Raw genomic sequence first — 17295 nt, 5'->3', positions numbered from 1 at the left:
AACTAAATAAATCCTAAAATACTTCTTACTTACCGGATCTTTAATTGGCCAGTCTGGAAATCTGAGTGTATCACAAAGATGCTTGAGGTAATAAATATTACAGAACAACTCATTTTCCAGTTGTGGATAGTTGATAACCGGGATGGGACAGTATTGGTAAAGTGCTCTTGTATTGCTTTGAAGACGAGGGGTGAAGTCAGCAAGATGAGCAGCAATCTTCTCTATCATGAGACGCCTAAAAGTTACAAAGTTCAGTTTAACGCTTGCCCAGCAGTCCTCAATCCTCACTCACTGAACAAGTGTGTTCAGTGACTTCTTCTGAAAAGGTTTTCCTTAGAAGTTTCCTGCATTTCAGAAGGGATTCAGAATAGGATTCTGTCCTATTCTATCACAGGGCAATTTAAATGCCATTAAAATAGTTTATTACAAAAAAAATTTAAAGTGACATTTTGCCTTTCTCAACATCTCTTTTACTTTCTGGAAGACCCTAACATTCCAATATATTGGAATACTACAGAGGTATATCTCAGAGATAGATGCTGGTAATAAAAAGGTACATATAAATGAGTAAGTAAAGGCACTTCACATACATGGTCAAGTCACAATTCACAAAAGTAACTTAAGATGTTCTGGGAAATACTCCCCTTCCCACTCCAAATTCTGCTCTCCCTTGCCCTGGTTATTTTCGGTTGAAGCAGAGGGCAATGCAGGACAACACTGCCCTTGCGGAGGGCAAACAGAGGAAGCCATGTAAACCAGGTATTTTCAGGTTTCTTTAAGAATATCAAATACCTCTTCAACATAACCTGTAGTTCAGATCCATTTGTCCCTCTGACAAAAACCAGTTACCTCATTTCATTGCTCCAAATTGCTTCCGGAGTGTCAAATTCTCCAAGGAATATCTCAGAAAATTTTTCTGGTTCATAGTTTTCTAAATAACACACCATTGCTTCAGGAAGAATATGTCCAAGTATACTTCTTTGAACTATATCTTGACTTTTTGTCTACAGAAGAGATCACATGGTCATCTCACAGGTAATTGAATTCTGTCTTGCCAACTAATTTGAGACTTAAAAACTCTCCCCCTTTTCCCTTATAGTTCTTAAAGTCTAGTTAAAACAACTACAGGTAGTCTGCAATACTTTTAGGAAACAGAGCTAGTTACTTTTGCAATCTACTCACTTCTTCAGACTTGAAAGCTTGTTTTGTATGTGTGTATTTCAAAAACCTAGAAGAGAAACAGCAGTTATTTTCTTTTTGATTGATACTTAGCCACCCTTGAATAGTAAGCAGACCAACATAGTCCAGCTAGCAGGTATTACACATTTACTTTGAGATAAAAGAGTAACAGCAATAGTTGTAGGAATTTCTGTACAAAGTCCATTAAATCCTTGGGAACTCCACCAAGCTAAGCACTCCCATATTATACATGTTGCTTTATGGTCATCATTGCAGTTGCTCCTGAAAGCTTGTTTTTTCTACGCACAAAAGAGATGCTGATAGAGAAACAGACCACCTTGCCCTACAAACCTTTATCTGCACTGTTAGATCACCAGTGCAGCAATGAAACAAGATGAAACAAGACTAACTGCTAACAGTTCTCTTACACCAATCATCATGGATGCATACAAAAATTTCCCAATGCATTTCACTGTACAAGAGACTTAACTGGAATTACAGGAGAGCTTTTTATGAACTATTGCATTTAGAATAAAAGTCCTGCAATGAACTGCAACAGCCACCTGCATGTGCAGTGCATCTATCACGCAGTACGGACTGATTTAACTGTTTTAGGTTTCAATACTGAAGGAGGCTATTAGATGTTCCCAACCCATTCAACAGTTGCCTACTATCAAAAGCTACATCAGCATACATGTAGCCTGTGTAACTGCTCTTTAGTGCTAATAATGATTTATCCTTCTACAATAAGGCATGCCCAGCTGTACTGTTAGAACTGTATCATCGGACAGGCTCTCATTCCCTCCCTGGAAGCATCATAAACAATTCACGTTTTAGTGACTAACTAGATCATGTGGAACAATTCTTCTAGAAGAAGAATCTCATGCTGGTTCTAGGAAGCCACGCTCCCCAGAGCATGTAGAGATGCAGCAATCCTGAGAATGACTGGTCAAAGAGGTACTTTTGGCTGCTCTTTTTCCTCACCTTGCAATAGGAAGTACATTGGAACCTGTGTACATCATGATGAAGAAGAATACTCCACTCAGATAAAAACGAGGTAACTGAGGGTTGTCTTGCATGACATGAGAGAGCAATACAGCAACTTTTTCCACAAGGATAGGATCAAAAGTCAGTAATAGCTGAAATCAAACACAACCATTTACATTAGCTGTAAGTAGTGCAAGCTACCTAGCCAAAATTGAAGTTTTAGCTAATTCAGTATTGGGACAACCCAGTAAACTTACAGGAATTTCAGTTAAAGAATACTTCAGCCTAAAAATAGCAGGTGTCAATCAAAGAATATTTAAAGTTGGAAGGGACCTCTGGAGATCATCTTGGCAAACCCCTCTGCTAAAAGTACGGTCTTCTAGACCTGGTTGACAAGGACCATGTCCAGGTGACTTTTCAGTATCGCCAAGGATGGAAATATTTCTTTATGGGATATTAGCTGAAACAGCATGAAATTTACAACAACACCCACTGAAATGAACAACTGCTTGTTCAGAGATCTGCACAATGTTACAGCTGTTCTTTGATGTGTTTGCCCCACTTAAAGTATTCACACAGGGAAGATGGTAAAGTAAGTCAAACTTTAACACATTTAGGTACAGTTTTGAAGAGTTACTTACCTGAGTGATATGAGGAAGGCAAGTACTATCTGACAGCAGCCTTTTCACTCTAGGCAGAGGTCTTATAATAGCATTATCTTGATCCCTTAAAAAAAAAAAATAAAAATCAAGCAATACAGCAGCAGTAAGCACACATGTGCCTTTTCTCTTTCAAGAACAATTTTATTAAGCTTAAGTATCAGAGTACTGAGACCATATTCCTAGGCTTTTTTTGTTAACTTCAAAGTTTGTTGTTAGACTTGGTAAGTGTGGTTTAGTGTCCTGCATTGAAGCAGCTTTAAGTTAAAGAGCCTGTCTATAGTATTAGAAATGCACATAGCTTGTGCATTCATTCTTGCAGTCCCTTTCACAATATTACTATTGTCCCATTTACAAACTCACTATTTGCCACAGAATTAATTACTACCATGTAAAAGGCTCTTTAATAGAGTTCCTTAATGTACTACTTTCCAAGAAGAGCCTTAAGACAGAATTTATGAATTTAATGTACTTGCCAGATGAAGTTTGCCCCTTCTGCTGAAAATCACTGTTTACCTGCTGGGAAAATATCCACACATGGTAATGAGCATGTTGAGGACAAGTGTGGCAAGGTCAGTCTCATTCAACACAGGCTGGCCACTGGCAAGCAAGCACCATTTCAGCTGAGGGATGACCTGTAATGGTCGCCAGCCATCCATCCCTTGAGCCCAGCAACGAGTTTTTGAAGTCAGCTTTCCACTGTTCCACAGTTCCTGCATCTGTTGAAAGATAAGAGATAAAAGTTGATTCAGCTTTCAGAGCCACCTTTAATCCTAAACATTCACACTCATGATAAGCTTTTAACTGCTGTATGGCAGACTATTATAGTTGCATTAAATTTCAGTGTGTTTATAACCGTCATGGAATCGTGAAGTAGAAGGTGTCAGATTATGTTGCAACTAACTGGGGCATGGAGGGGTAGGCAGTCTTACCAAAAAGGCTGTGGTTCTTGGCACAGAATCAAGTCTTATCTAGCTTTAATCCTTAGTTAAAGAGTTACTTGGAAAACATTCTTTAGCATTGTTTATGGTCCCTTTCACTGTTTGAAATACACCCAGTCACTATGACAGAAATCATTTGTCAGGTTTACAGTTTGAAGTTGATGGGTACCTCTTGAAAGCTGTAAGGACCACTCCTTTCTTTGTCAGCATTGCCAAAGTACCACTCTTTCTCGCTCTCCCTCTTTGCATCAGGTGCTGCCTCAATCACGTTGCTCTAAAAGTTGATGTTTACAAGAACAGCTTTAGCTTCACAGTGCAAATATCACATTGCTACAGGAAATGCGAAAAGTACATTGATTTATTTTTAAGAATTGTCCCTTTTGCAGAGCAACATATGAGTAGTAAGAACAAAGGCCACATACCTGCAAAGGGACTGTAGCTCTGCTTGTGTGAAGATGTGCCAGAGTAAGAAGATCCACAAGGATTCTGATACCGTTTGAATCCATAAGGTCCTTCACATTTTTCTGTTAGCAAACGAACTGAGTTACCAAAAGCATTTTCTAGATAAGTATTGTTACAATTAAGCACTGTAAAGTCTTATTCAAGTAAGAAGTGACCACAAGAAAAGTGAAATCATTCTCCAAAGTAACTAGAATGGTACAATCACCACAATATTTACACATTTCCTTCAGCTTTTTTACAAGCAAGTAACAGCTATCACATTCCAGAAAACTATATCAAACACTGTTCTCAAACTTCCTCAATACTTGAATTCTTGTTCAAGTTAACCCTGAAAGACAAGTTCAGACTATTTTATACAGTCAAAAGACTGATAAGCTGCTGTTACCTGAACGTGTCCACCTTACCTTATTGAGGATCAGCTTGTTGAGGAACAGGATCAATCTGTCCCGCTCAAGCCTGTCAGTGCACTGTTGCAGCAGAAAATATCAAGTTAGTGTTTCACAGCACATACTAGAAATTCCCTTCAAAAGTCAACACAGCTGCACCTGAAAAGCCCTATATTCTTTTTTCATGCCCAGGATAAAACTGCTGACTATTAATTGTTTCATGCACAGCTAAGAAATGTAGTTTTCTGCCACTAAGGAGCAAAGGCTTTGGCTGCCCTCCAACCCTACTGTTGCCCTGGATCAAACCCACTCTCCTCTAAGTCTACTGTTCTAACAGGACTATGTTTTGATTCCCAGTGAGTCAGGAATCACTGCGGAATCAGACGGGAATCTGAGAAAAAGGGAATGCTTTTAGCCAGCAGACAGAGATAGTCTTTGATATTACATCCCTGGTGAGACTATCAAGGCTTAAGGCAAAATAACAAGGGACTACACTGGTTCAGTTTCCCTTGCAACAGCTATATCCAAAATCCATGCTGATGCAAGAAAATAACTCCTCCTTCAGACTGCATGGAAATGTATTTCTGCACTCTGGATCAGTTGTCAGACATAACTCAGACACCTAATAGGCAAAGCAGCTACCACTAAAAATCTAATCCACCACAGGTGCTCATCTAAAGCTATCATCTCATAAGGTCTGGGGCTACTACTCAAAGTCAGTACTTTGAAATAATGTGGCATGCAACAAGGTTTTCCTCTTATAAAGCTGCTGCATTTTTCAAAGCAAGCCAAAGTTGTAGCTGCATTTTCTTGGCTTTTAAGAGACTAGTTAGAAATACCTCTGTGATCAGCAGTTTTTTTAGTTAAACTTTAATTAAACTGAAATGAAGGGAGATACTAAGAACAGCTCTTGACACCATGGAAAAAAGTACTCACATTCTGTAAACTTGGGTTTCACAGTAACTTGAAGGATCTGAACATCTTTTGGACTAGCAGTACATTAACTATTATATCCAGCAATTTAAAATAATTCTTACCCTTTCTAACATTCCAACAATGTACTTAGTATCAGAAAATGGTCCTATTTCTTCATGACACCTTCCATAAACAATGGCCAATGCTTGCAGACATAAGCATTTCATATTCACTTTTGGGGTAAGCAAGAAGCGATGGTAGAGTTCATTGAAGAATTCGTATCTAAAAAAAAAGATGAAATTTTAGTAAAGAAAACAAGCACAGACCTTAGGAATAAGATAAGATTTTAATAATGTCTCACGATCTTTTGATTGCTCCACTCTCTTCAGTTTCATCTTCTTCCAGCAGCAATCTCAGATAATAATCCCCTATTTTTATTTCCTCAGAAAGGCACTCATATTTTACCTGTAACACAAAACACCACACTTAACAATATATATATTGTTTCTCTTTCTTTAAGTTTTTGTTTGCATAACAATACTGAACTTGATTGCATCTAAAAAGTCAACAAGGTTAGCAACCTCTCCTAAGTCTAAGCAAAACTGAAATGTGCAAGTTTTCTGTCAAAAACCCACATATCTACAAAACATAAGCAATTGGCTATTGCTGTCACCCCCCCGCCCTGAACAAAGAAGTTGCTCATCTTCCTGAAATCCCAGTTTCCAGCCTTTAAGTAACCTGTTTCTATTATCAGCTGGTTTTCTTAACTAAACTTGGAACATACGTGATGCATTCAGTGCATTCAAGTTTTAATAAGTAGTTATGCCACAGCAAGGTATTTCACTTAATGTTACTACAAGTATGAAACACAAGCATGACCTAATTACCAGCTATAATTACTATTGTGCTGGATAATAAAAGCCTGGAGGCATCACTACACAGAACAAGAAGCTGAAGTAAAATTGCACAATAAGAGCCATCATTAACTTCAGAGCAACTACGTTAAATTTAACAATATGCCTCAATGCTCAGTGGTAACAAGCATTTGGCAAGCACTTCAATTAGACGTACCTCTAACACATAACAAAAGCCACTCTCTACAGTGTTTTTTCTTATCTATAGTTTGTAGATTACTGTCATGAGGCCACACAAAGTTACCTACAGATTTGACCACAATATATGATACATAGACATCCCACTAACTGGTATGCTTTTAGAGCAGCCTCAAGCCACCATCCCCCTTGGCAAGGCGACAGGTTCCACAGTTGATAGAAAAGCCTTTGTCACCACTATGTAGTTCAAATACTTACAGCATATTCCAATAATGTATTCATTTAAAATATTTAAAAGCAAAACTGTGAGACAGCAGCTGTTCAATCCAGTCCCAAAGTATCCTGGGTTGTAGCTGCATGAATGCTACTGATACATTCCAGCAGCATAAGTCACACAGAAGCGCAGAGCACGTGGAGGAAGTCTGTATTACTAAGTTTCAAATCTGTACTTTTGATTCTCTCCCAGTATGCACTGCTAAAAAGTTGGGATAGCAGCCACTGTGACACCTGGAAGTCCTGCGCCTGACTTATACCTGAAGGAAACTTTGAAAGACAAATGCCAATGCAAGAAATACCAATCTAAACCCAGTCTTAGCTATTTACTGCATCAAGGTAAGAAGCAACCTGTAGTTGCATAAGGATAAATTGCATACATAAAATAGTTCTCATAAAGCATTAGCCTGATGTCTTGCAGTTCTTCCTGATTTGCCAAGTAGTCAGCTGAGAAATTCCCAAAACCAAGTTTATTCTCATTTCACTAATATTTCTCAGCTCAAATTTCACTAGAAAGCCGTATTCTAACAAGAGTGGGAATGAGAATATCTCAGGAATATCTTATAGTTGAATTCAAGTGTGGCCTTGCTCTGCTTAAGCATTACACATTTAATTAAAACCAAGTGCAACCACAACAATATTGGAGATAAGAGAACAGTACAGAAAGTGTTTATTAGCACATTACTTGAAAACATCTTGCAACATGTTTTGAGAAAGCCAGTCAGGACCATACTGATTGCTTTGTCGAAGCATCAAGGTTTTTTTTTTTACTTTAGGTACTGCTGTTCCTATAATGGGATGACAGTGTCCTTCATCTATAATTTAAAACACAGCATGGTTTTAGCCCTATAACCTATTCATGATTTGTCAATCCAGTAATTAACAGACATAGGCTGACTGAAACATGAAGAAAATAAAGACAAGAAATTTGTTACCAGGAAGAAGTGACTTTTGACACTACCCAAAACAAGCCTGATAGAACACAATCAAAACCAAGCATGATGTATCTGGACAACAGCGTAAGGATCAACTCTTGTGGTAATGCAAAAATATACTATGGGTTCTAATAAAGGTTTCATCTCTACAGTGTCATTTGTCAGGTTAAAGAGGCTTTTGTTTCGCACAGTGGCACTGGACAGTAGTACCTGTTCACTGACTGAAGCCTTAGCAGTTTATACCATAATCCCGAAACAATTCTAGCTTGCAGTCAGGGATCATCAACACAAGATTCACCCATGGAATTAGAGCTAGAAGTGGCATTTCAAGTAGGCATATTTTACAGATGCAGTTTCTCCTATAGTAGGTAATTTACCTCGAACTCCTGGTGGTTCCATGAGATAACATTAGCACTACCAAGTTCTCTGTCAATATTAAATGCTCTCATCTCAGACTCAAGAGTATCTCTCAGTTCTTCCCGTGTTTTGAAGTTCCAAATCAAGTTTGATCTAGCATGATCCTGAACAAATCTAAGAAAGAAATTACACAGTTTAAACTCCTCAAAGCATTATCTGAAAAGCAGACAAGACTCAGGTAGCAAACTAGGCAAGATTGCTAGCATTAATGGACCTTAATTAAAAGGCATAGAGTGACCTCCAGTTTGCTACAGTGATAACAATTGTTCACTTGTATACTGTTTTCATAGCCATGGAGGCCAGCCTAGGCTAAAGCACACCTGTGTCAACCCTTTGGGCTCAGTTTGTCATCTGCATGTAGTTGATGACCAGGAGACATACAAGCTATTCACTGTAAGTGCACGAGGGCTATAAGTGAACAATAATCCAGAGCAGCAGACATGCACATAACAGCCATGTTTTAAACCACCAAACAAAATAAAGTAGCTCATGCAGTAAAATAGAAGTTGATGTTGTAAGTGTCAAGAGCAGTCAGTGTACACTCTTTAGCAGCAGTTACCACTGCAGTCTTTGGAGCCAAAGACTGAGAATGACACTTTAATAGTCAAGGTTTAGGAGCACACAAATCTTCCTTTCATGACTGCATTTGGCATTTAGAAACATTAAGCACTGAATCAAGCAGTTAAGTTTATGGAATTTCCCCGAGCTTCCTTACATCAGTTTGTTAGCCAAGCCAAGCTTTATTAGCCCACTTAACACAAAGCCCCAACCAAAGTGATATATCTTTCTCAGATGGAAGCCCCTCCCTTGTAAACGTTGACAACTGTAAAAACTCACAAGTAAGCAAGCTGCATTTAGGACCTGTGGCACTATTTGAAATCCAGTATCCATCTGCTTTTTCTTGCCCTGCTTTAAGCTCATGTTTGTTCCAATTCAAGGTACAACATCTTGAGTAGCTTACAGGTTGATGGACCAACAAACTACAATGCTTCCCAGTGCTACTTCACTTGGCCTTCAATATCACACAGATTTACACCTGCAGTTTGTTATTTACTCTTCCTTTTGTTTCAAGGGAAAAAATTGCACAGTTTGATAGTATTTCAGAAGCTTTCTAAACTCCTCATTTTCCTAAACACAAGTGAAATCCTTAAGTATAGCTTAGGGGGATTTTAATAAGCAGCTGTTATAAAACATTTGCACTGTTTCAAGGCAGGCAGAAATTGGAAAAGTCACAGCAACTCAGAAGCTATTAACAAAAAATATCCAGCCAGGTAATAACCTGTATCTCATACCACCACACTAACTTTAGTGTTTTTACCTGTAATAGAAGAGATCCCAGTTTGCTTCTATTTTTATTCTTTGGCGTCGTTTCCTTAATATCACTGGTTTTTGAATAATGTTCTGCAAAAGAACCAATTTTCACAAGTTAGTAGAACCAGATACTCTCAAAATAAAGTCGTGTTTTTTACACTCCTTCAAAAGGCACACTAAGTTAAGCCTCATTAATAATGTCTCCTTTTCTAGTAAGTAGCAGAAACAGACTTTCACAAGTGTTATTTACATCAAGTTAAATCATGCCAGAGAAACTTTCAGCTGTTTGACAAATCGTTCTTCTAGAAGCAGGTTATCCCTGGGAAAAGCTTAGTTCCCATCACCATAAGCACTCATCAGCTCCAGAGCTGATGGAGGTGAAAACCCACATGAAGAACATTATGCTCTTGAAAGGAAAGAACCAGATGAAGTGACAAAAATAAAATGCAAGCCTGACTTGGTCACTGAAAGATTCCCTATTTTGATGAAGCATGAAATCAATGTTATAATCTATTTGAGCTATCACATGCAAGCAGCAGTCTGAGCAGAGTCACACAAGTGGCAGAGATATACAGACTCACCATATTGTTTCTGTCCTGATTGTGGTGAAAATTGGAAGAAAAAGAAAAATACATTTAACACTCTACAGTCACTGAAGTAACTTAAAGCGGTAACACCAAACTTGCTACTGCCTTTTCCAAGATACACTTGCACACATTTACTGTGAAATGATACAGCTCAGAACTCCACATAGAAAAATTACTCTTTAACTCAGTATCTAAACAAGATGTTTAAAGTGCAATTTGACCTTCCACTGTTATTCACGTTTCTCCATTTCTCCTGTTTTGAACCTTGTTCACCACTATTTCATAAACATTACTGTCAAAATTCTGCACCATGGTCTATATCAAACTTGAGCTAGATTTTAATAAGTTAAGGTCTTCCTAAAGTAAAGCTTATTGTTACATCAGAACAAGTGCAAAGACCGGCATTTTCAATACTCTGCATTGTGATTTTCATCCTTCCTTGCATATACAACATATTGTTTCACTTCCAGAGTGCATGAAAACAAGCTTAGTCTGTATACTAAAGAAAGTTAAGGGAAACACATCATAATTCAGAGTTTGTCATATAAAACGTGGCAATAAAACGAAAAGGAAAAAAAAAAGACCAACAGTAAGAACTCAAGCAGTGCTTAAGCTCTCCTCTTATAGTATCAGATCAAAACAGTTATCACTTCAGTCATAACTGTGACCTAATGTACAGTTTTGCGTTGCCATTTAAGCACTGAGATTTCTATATGCTAATGAATCCTAAGCTGGTGTCCCTGTCCATGGCAGGGAGGATGGAACTAGACGATGCTTAAGGTCCCTTCCAACCCAGGCTGTTCTATGATTCTTTAAGCAGGTTCCATAACTAAAATATCACTAGTGTAAAGTACATAATTTTGAACGCAAAGTATATTCAGTATCTTCTAAATATACCTCAAAAACTGGTTTTGCCACATTTCAGGGAATTTTTTCCTTTATAATTATCTTACATGAAACGCATATAGGCTGCACTCCAGTTTGATAAGGTTGGCTAAAGTTTAATGCATATGCTGAAGGAATCCATTTGCTTGCTTTACATTCTCCCTGGAACTCATTTCCAACACAAGAACAGTAAGAGGTAGAGAGTTTGCTAAAAGGAAGCAGAACTCTCACATCACAACACTTTACTATTTGACTGTGTGTTCTGACACTCAACCGTGACTTAGTCAAGTTATTTTAACAGAGTTTCAAATACTTTTACCTCTTTCTGAGCTATGCCCATTCGATCTCTCCAGTGCATCAAGACTAGATCCACCTTCTCTTTGGCAAATTTTTCAACTTCCTTTGCAGCTTTTCCAGCCAGTCTCTGCCACTCTGGCACTTTATTAAACTTGCCATACTGATCCTGCAGAATAAAACCAGTTACAGTTGTGGGTTATCTTTGCTGCAGGTCAATGTAGCGGTCAAATGTCTGTATTAGAAAAGTCACTAAGACTGTACATCTATACAATGGAATAGGTAAGGTAACTTCAATTACTTACAGTTGCAATTTTTAAGTTATCTCTAACATGCATCCTATCAGCATCTTTTTCAGGAACAGGGTCAGCACTGTCAAGATATGCCAGCAAACCTGGTGGCTAAAAACATTTAAAAACAGTGTAAACACACATATAGCTAACAAACAGAAACCATCACATTAGGTAATAAGATAATTTCTTTAAATCAGAGATTTCAAAACAGAATTTATATTCTGTATTCTCCTCTAAACTAAGTATGTAAAGCTACAGCATTTTTTTTTTGCTGTGATTAGTAAAATGCCACTATCCTCAACAGAGGCACATTATTATCTTCACTGCAGCAGAAGTCTTGGCTATGTCCCCTTTCTTAAAGCAGCACTTAATGCACCCAAAGAATGCCAGAAGAGTTGATCCCATTGAGTATGGCAATACTGAGAGGGATTAATAACACTAGAATCATCCATATCCTCTGATATGGACTAAATGTCACATGTGACATTAGAGATGAGATAGCATTTTTTCACTAAGCTTTCCATAAAAGTGACCAAGTTCAGGACAGTCTGCTCTGCCAGAAATGAATGAGCTGCTATTTTGAAATTAGAAGTTGGTAATTTCCCAGATGTAACAATTCCTTACACTATTCATTAAACTAATTTCACTGAAGTAACTCAAGCAAGAACGATTCAGGAGGCTGTAAGAGTGAAAGAACATATGTTCTATCAGACAACATAAATTTAACCATGTTACAAACAAAGTTGAACAGGCAAGGCATGAAAGCATAGACAGAACTCTCAAAGCCTTTATTTCTTATTGGCACAAAAAGCATTAGAGACATGCTTAAAATGTCTCCCACATTTTTGTCCTTTTAATCAAGAAAAAGGAAGTCAGACACCTTATTTTTGAGCTTTGCATCAAAGTATTTTAAAAAGTGTCAGGAAAGTAACAGAAAATGTTTAGAGTATGAGATGCTTTGAACTAGATATCAATATCTTTTAATTAGCAGATGGCAGACTGCTGATCTCCCAGGCAAGACCTTCCCCTTGAAGGGAAAAGAGAACATGTTTACTATATAGACTGTCCCAACTTTGATACTGCAGGCTTCCTATTTTATTCTTTTGTTACTCCATATTCTGTTTTTACTTACCAAAATACGTTTCAACAAGTTCATAGCAGTTTTGTTCTCAGCTGTCCAGAGGCCAACCAAATGTCTACTTAACTGCCTGAAAAAGCCATTGAAATGAACTGCAAGTCAGTACTTTAAACAGATATTTAAACCACTAAACTGTCACCCTTACCATGCTGATGAAATGAAGATGGGCAAGAGCTTCGTGCTCTTGAGTGAGTAAGATCACAAAGCATTATATTGTCCAAGGATATGCTTGGCATGCTTTAAAGTGTTGCATTTAAGAAGTTCCAGTGAAGTTAGTGGAACAGTAGCAGCACATGCTTTTTGATCTAGACCTCAGAGAACACTTGAGTAATAGAGCAGAAACATCTAATAACCAAATGTAAGTTTATCCAGCCAACCTTAAGTTACAGCTAAAGTTAAGAGTCTAGAAGCCATCAAGAACTGCTAAATGCTCTACTTGAAGCTCTTAATACCATTTCTTGGCCTTTCTGGAAGCCTGCCTTCTATGTTAACTGATGCTTTCTGCCAACATTTGTCACTAGGATTCTACTGCACTGAACTGAATCATTGCTTACAAGCACATTGTAAGTAGTGGCATCAAGTGGAACTAGCATGACAGATGGTTTCATACCAGCTCTCTCCTGGATGACACACAATGGCAACAAGCTCCACTTGTCCCTACATTCCTTAGCAACTCCAAGCACTTCAGAAATGCACAGCTAAAGCTTCTATAATCTTGTATTTGGGTGCAAAAAATTGAATCATCGCTCATCCTCCACAGCATACCCTCAGAGATCACAAGTTCTACTGACTGTCAATTCAGGGAGTAATTTCTGTGAGGGAACTTCTCTCTCAGATAGGATGGGTGACCCTAACTGAATGCAAGATGTACTGTACAACTGTATAAAATCTGATGGGCACCTCTCAGACAAGCTGAAACTTTTTACAAGTTCTAGACTTCTACTTGCCTTTTCTTTCCCTGCATTAAAAACAATAAAAATCAAAACGAGCCATTAATGAGTAACCAACCCAAGCCCACCTTGACAAAAAAATCAAGGGTTTATTGAGTGGCTGCAGTCTTGGCTGAAGCTTGCTCTACAAAAACAAACCAGCTGCTAAATAAAATATTCTCCTAAAGAACTGCAACTTTCCTTCCCTGACCTCCCAATGTTCCTAATGTTAGCTAGGCTATTACTTAGATTTTTTTTAAGGATGATATATCAAGTGATATGGACATACCTATTTGTAAGCATCCTCTGATCTGTGCTTATTGTAAACATAGCAGTGTGCAAGTGACGAGGTAAGGCACCTTCACTGAGGGCAAGATCTTGCATTTTGGTAGCAATCTCTTTGTCTCCTTCCTTTGGAAACAGGGCAAGATGATTACTAAAGAAAGAATCTTAGTTAAGCTGCTTTTATCTCAGTCTACAGTTCGAAGGCCTTCTTGACCATCAATTATGACAACTAACATTCAAAACCAGAAGCTAAAGTATGATGGGTTTTAAGTGAAAGTTCTCAATAGCAACTGCTCAAAGCTGTAGTAAAGCCATGGACCAGCTAATTGGTGGTTACATCTACAAGGACAGTAATTGAAGAGGGCAGGATGTATGTCTCCCATCATAGAAGACTGTAGTACAAATACCATTCCCATACTCAAGTTTTAAATTGGGATTAAACAACAAATACATATTGTTTGTTCCTTGATTTTTGTCAACAGTAACCATTTAAGATTAATGGCTGCTGTTCAGTTTAGACAGCCACAAGGGTAAGACTGTCAATCAGTCAAGATCCATTAATTGCAATGAATAAGAAAAAGCTTTTGCAGCATTTTTACTTCTCCAAGTCCAAGTAACAGGACTTTTAATAAACAACATGGAAACTTATAGCTAACATTATCAGGTACATCAATGAAAACGTAAAGATTTAGAATACCTCTATTTCAAGTGTTCATTCACTTCCATTCCAAGAAAGTATTAGATGGATTTCAGATGCATATAAGCCATTGTGATACAATGAGGCACTAACTAAAGCCCTGAATTTCAATAGAGGAAGTGCCAGGAGTCAGTTAGCAAGGTCACCCTGCAACAATCATGGGCAACCCTTGAGACGTATGGACTTGGCCCATACATTATGTGGTATGGAAACCAACAAAGCCAAAGCAAGAACAGAGGTGGACATTACTAGTCTGCTCTGGGACACAACTGTTTCCTAATCCCAGTCCCATTCCATCTGGCAATGCATCCCAGGAAATATGGCCTCTTCTCCTTGAGACACCCTCTAACATGCAGGACAAGTCTGGTGGCTCTGAGGTATGTGACTGAGCTACATACAACATTTACAGCCAAAACTTGACTGCAGTATGAAGACATGCAAGGCACTACCTAATGTCCCAACTCACATGCTTTCCAAACCTCCAAGTGTAAGATAAAGCAAGTTGCTATATTAAACCACTCACAATTAAGCAGGTGTTCTGTTCCTCACCTTCCAACTTCCCCCTCCCCACTCCCCACCTTGAGAAGCTAATATAACAAATTTCTCTTGGTAAGCAATTGCACTTCCAAAACAGCCAATACATTATTTAGCATGCTACCCCAGTTAACACTGATAAAATCTCACCTCTATTATTGCCTTCATTACCAAACCTGCTCCTTTCACAATTGCCATGGAAGGGTGCTAGAACAAAATGTTGACAACATTATTATCCAAATGCAAAAACTGAAGGTTACATCACCTGTGATTCGGTTTCCTTATCTCATGTACATGGCTGTTCTACCTCCAATTCAGTTTGGTGAAAGCTAGCTTTAAGAAGAGTTCCTACCCTATACCTTTGAACAAGTTATCTCTCATGCAACTCCCAGACAGAACTCCCGGCAGTGAACAGCAGTATATATCAGAGAAGCTGGAATAACGTGAGGAAACTGTCTGACACAAGCGGACGCTAACAGAAAAGCAGAAGAAAATATTGTTTTTACAGCAAGAAGGCATTGACATTTTTGCTAAAAATGTTACAGTTCTTACAGGTTTACTACTGCAGAGGATGTTACTCATGTTTTCTAACTTTAAACTCTCATTTACTGAGAGAGAATCTAGAAGGCAGATTCTCAGTCAGAGGAAGATCTGTGCATCTACTGAATCTATCTTAATGGCTAACTGGTATTTAAAAGCTTGAAACAAGTCTTAGGCAGTCTATTCTACAACGATTTGGCATACCATTCACTATAGAATAACTACCTCAATCTGGTATCTGAAGGCAAAATATTAGGTCACTAAAAAATTCACCAAGATACTTAAGGTTTAGGCACATTAACCAGCTGAAGACAAATCTGTCTTTCAGGGGCACAAGAAAAATTTCATATTCACTGATTACCTGCAGTCTCTATAACAGTGAAAAATAAGTCTTACCTGAAAGAGCTTAAATAGCGTTCTTCCATTAGATGCCACCATTTCCAACAACATGTCAAACTGCTGCCCCTCAGTAGTCTCACTATACGGAGCACATAGGGCAAATGTCAGGAAGTCCAGAAGTGAACTAATTACTAGGGCACCTGTCCCATGATCCTGAAATTAGGAAGACAGGTATGTAATTCAGACACAGTGGTCCAAGAGTATCCAAGATGATGAAGGTGCTCTTCCCTGTCATAACAATAAAATAGCCTGTAAACAAAACCTACAAGCTTAGACTATTCCATTACTCTGAGTATGGCACTACCCTGGTAAAGTATTGGTTTCTAAAGCATATCAGAGACTCACACTACTTTTTCTAGTTTAATACCCCAAATCTGAGTTTACACTATTCTTTTAGTTAAAAGAAACATCCAGTTTCCATATTAAACATGCAAACATTTGTTGCAGGACATTCAAGTTCTGCAGCATAGACAGCTATGTCCTAACCTGTCAAGAACCAAGACTAATTAGGATAAAGTTCAGTGCTAGACAGAGCTGTATTTTCAATTGCAGGTGCAAAGATGCATCTAAGTACAACAAAAGCATTTCCATAGCAATTTAGAAAGACACTTAAAGATGCCATCTGTTCTCAAATTTTGACTTACCACATGGGAATTGAATTTCTCTAGTAGATTTTCTAAAAACTTCTTCGAAGAAAGAAGGGAAGCTTTGTTCAACTGCTCCTGCCTCAAGTCATAGTCATCATGCATGGGCTACAAAAAGAGAGACATTCACTACGCAGTCACATTTCAACCGTCAGTTCTTAAAAGCTGTAACCCCAAAGCTACTCTCTGCACCCACAAAAAGCAATCCTACTTCAAGTTCAGCAAGAAATCACAGTATAACAAGTTATTCCATGTCTGAACACACTGCAATTTGAATGGCAGTCCCTATATCCACATATTTCAGTTGCCTGAAGTTTACATATTCCAAAGTAAAACAATCTGAAATTTAATACTTACACACATAAGAGCACAAAGCATGTCAATAGAAGCATGGGTTACTCCATTATTGTTCCTTTTGAGGGCTTTCACAACCTTCACTCCTAATCGTTCTCGAAATCTTTTGAAAGGAAAGCAAAATCACTAAGATCAGAGAAGAAACAAAAATCTTCAAATTAAGGTGAACTCTAGTCAGCAACCAAAATGGTCTGTTCCC

The 17295-nt window shown here is 38.1% G+C and overlaps 1 protein-coding gene across 5 annotated transcripts in view; it reads right to left on the bottom strand.

The window, feature by feature from the left end:
- Positions 1-17295, bottom strand: part of DNAJC13 (DnaJ heat shock protein family (Hsp40) member C13) — a 57555-nt gene that overhangs the window by 21227 nt on the left and 19033 nt on the right. For 3 of the 5 annotated variants that reach the window (XR_014849826.1, XM_085051261.1, XM_085051265.1), the window contains exons 13-34: positions 17100-17199; positions 16743-16850; positions 16096-16251; positions 15310-15366; positions 13933-14054; positions 12709-12784; positions 11589-11684; positions 11309-11452; positions 10099-10113; positions 9525-9607; positions 8167-8320; positions 5891-5994; positions 5652-5811; positions 4633-4695; positions 4189-4290; positions 3936-4040; positions 3342-3544; positions 2808-2892; positions 2164-2318; positions 1183-1228; positions 850-1004; positions 34-235 (exon numbers count right to left, since the gene is read on the bottom strand). Coding sequence is in view for 4 of the 5 variants with exons in the window: in XM_085051261.1 (XP_084907387.1) it covers positions 34-235; positions 850-1004; positions 1183-1228; positions 2164-2318; positions 2808-2892; positions 3342-3544; positions 3936-4040; positions 4189-4290; positions 4633-4695; positions 5652-5811; positions 5891-5994; positions 8167-8320; positions 9525-9607; positions 10099-10113; positions 11309-11452; positions 11589-11684; positions 12709-12784; positions 13933-14054; positions 15310-15366; positions 16096-16251; positions 16743-16850; positions 17100-17199 (2491 nt within the window). In the remaining variant the exon portion in view is untranslated. Of the gene's footprint in view, positions 1-33; positions 236-849; positions 1005-1182; positions 1229-2163; positions 2319-2807; positions 2893-3341; positions 3545-3935; positions 4041-4188; positions 4291-4632; positions 4696-5651; positions 5812-5890; positions 5995-8166; positions 8321-9524; positions 9608-10098; positions 10114-11290; positions 11453-11588; positions 11685-12708; positions 12785-13932; positions 14055-15309; positions 15367-16095; positions 16252-16742; positions 16851-17099; positions 17200-17295 lie in introns of all 5 variants that reach the window. The other 2 variants (XM_085051262.1, XM_085051263.1) reach the window with 2 other exon arrangements.

This window comes from Lichenostomus cassidix, chromosome 2, assembly GCF_008360975.1.
Source record: "Lichenostomus cassidix isolate B80296 chromosome 2, HeHo_3.0, whole genome shotgun sequence".
Lineage (NCBI taxonomy): Eukaryota > Metazoa > Chordata > Aves > Passeriformes > Meliphagidae > Lichenostomus > Lichenostomus cassidix.
The sequence above is the reverse complement of the archived record's forward strand: the minus strand, read 5'-3'. Positions and strand labels throughout refer to the sequence as shown.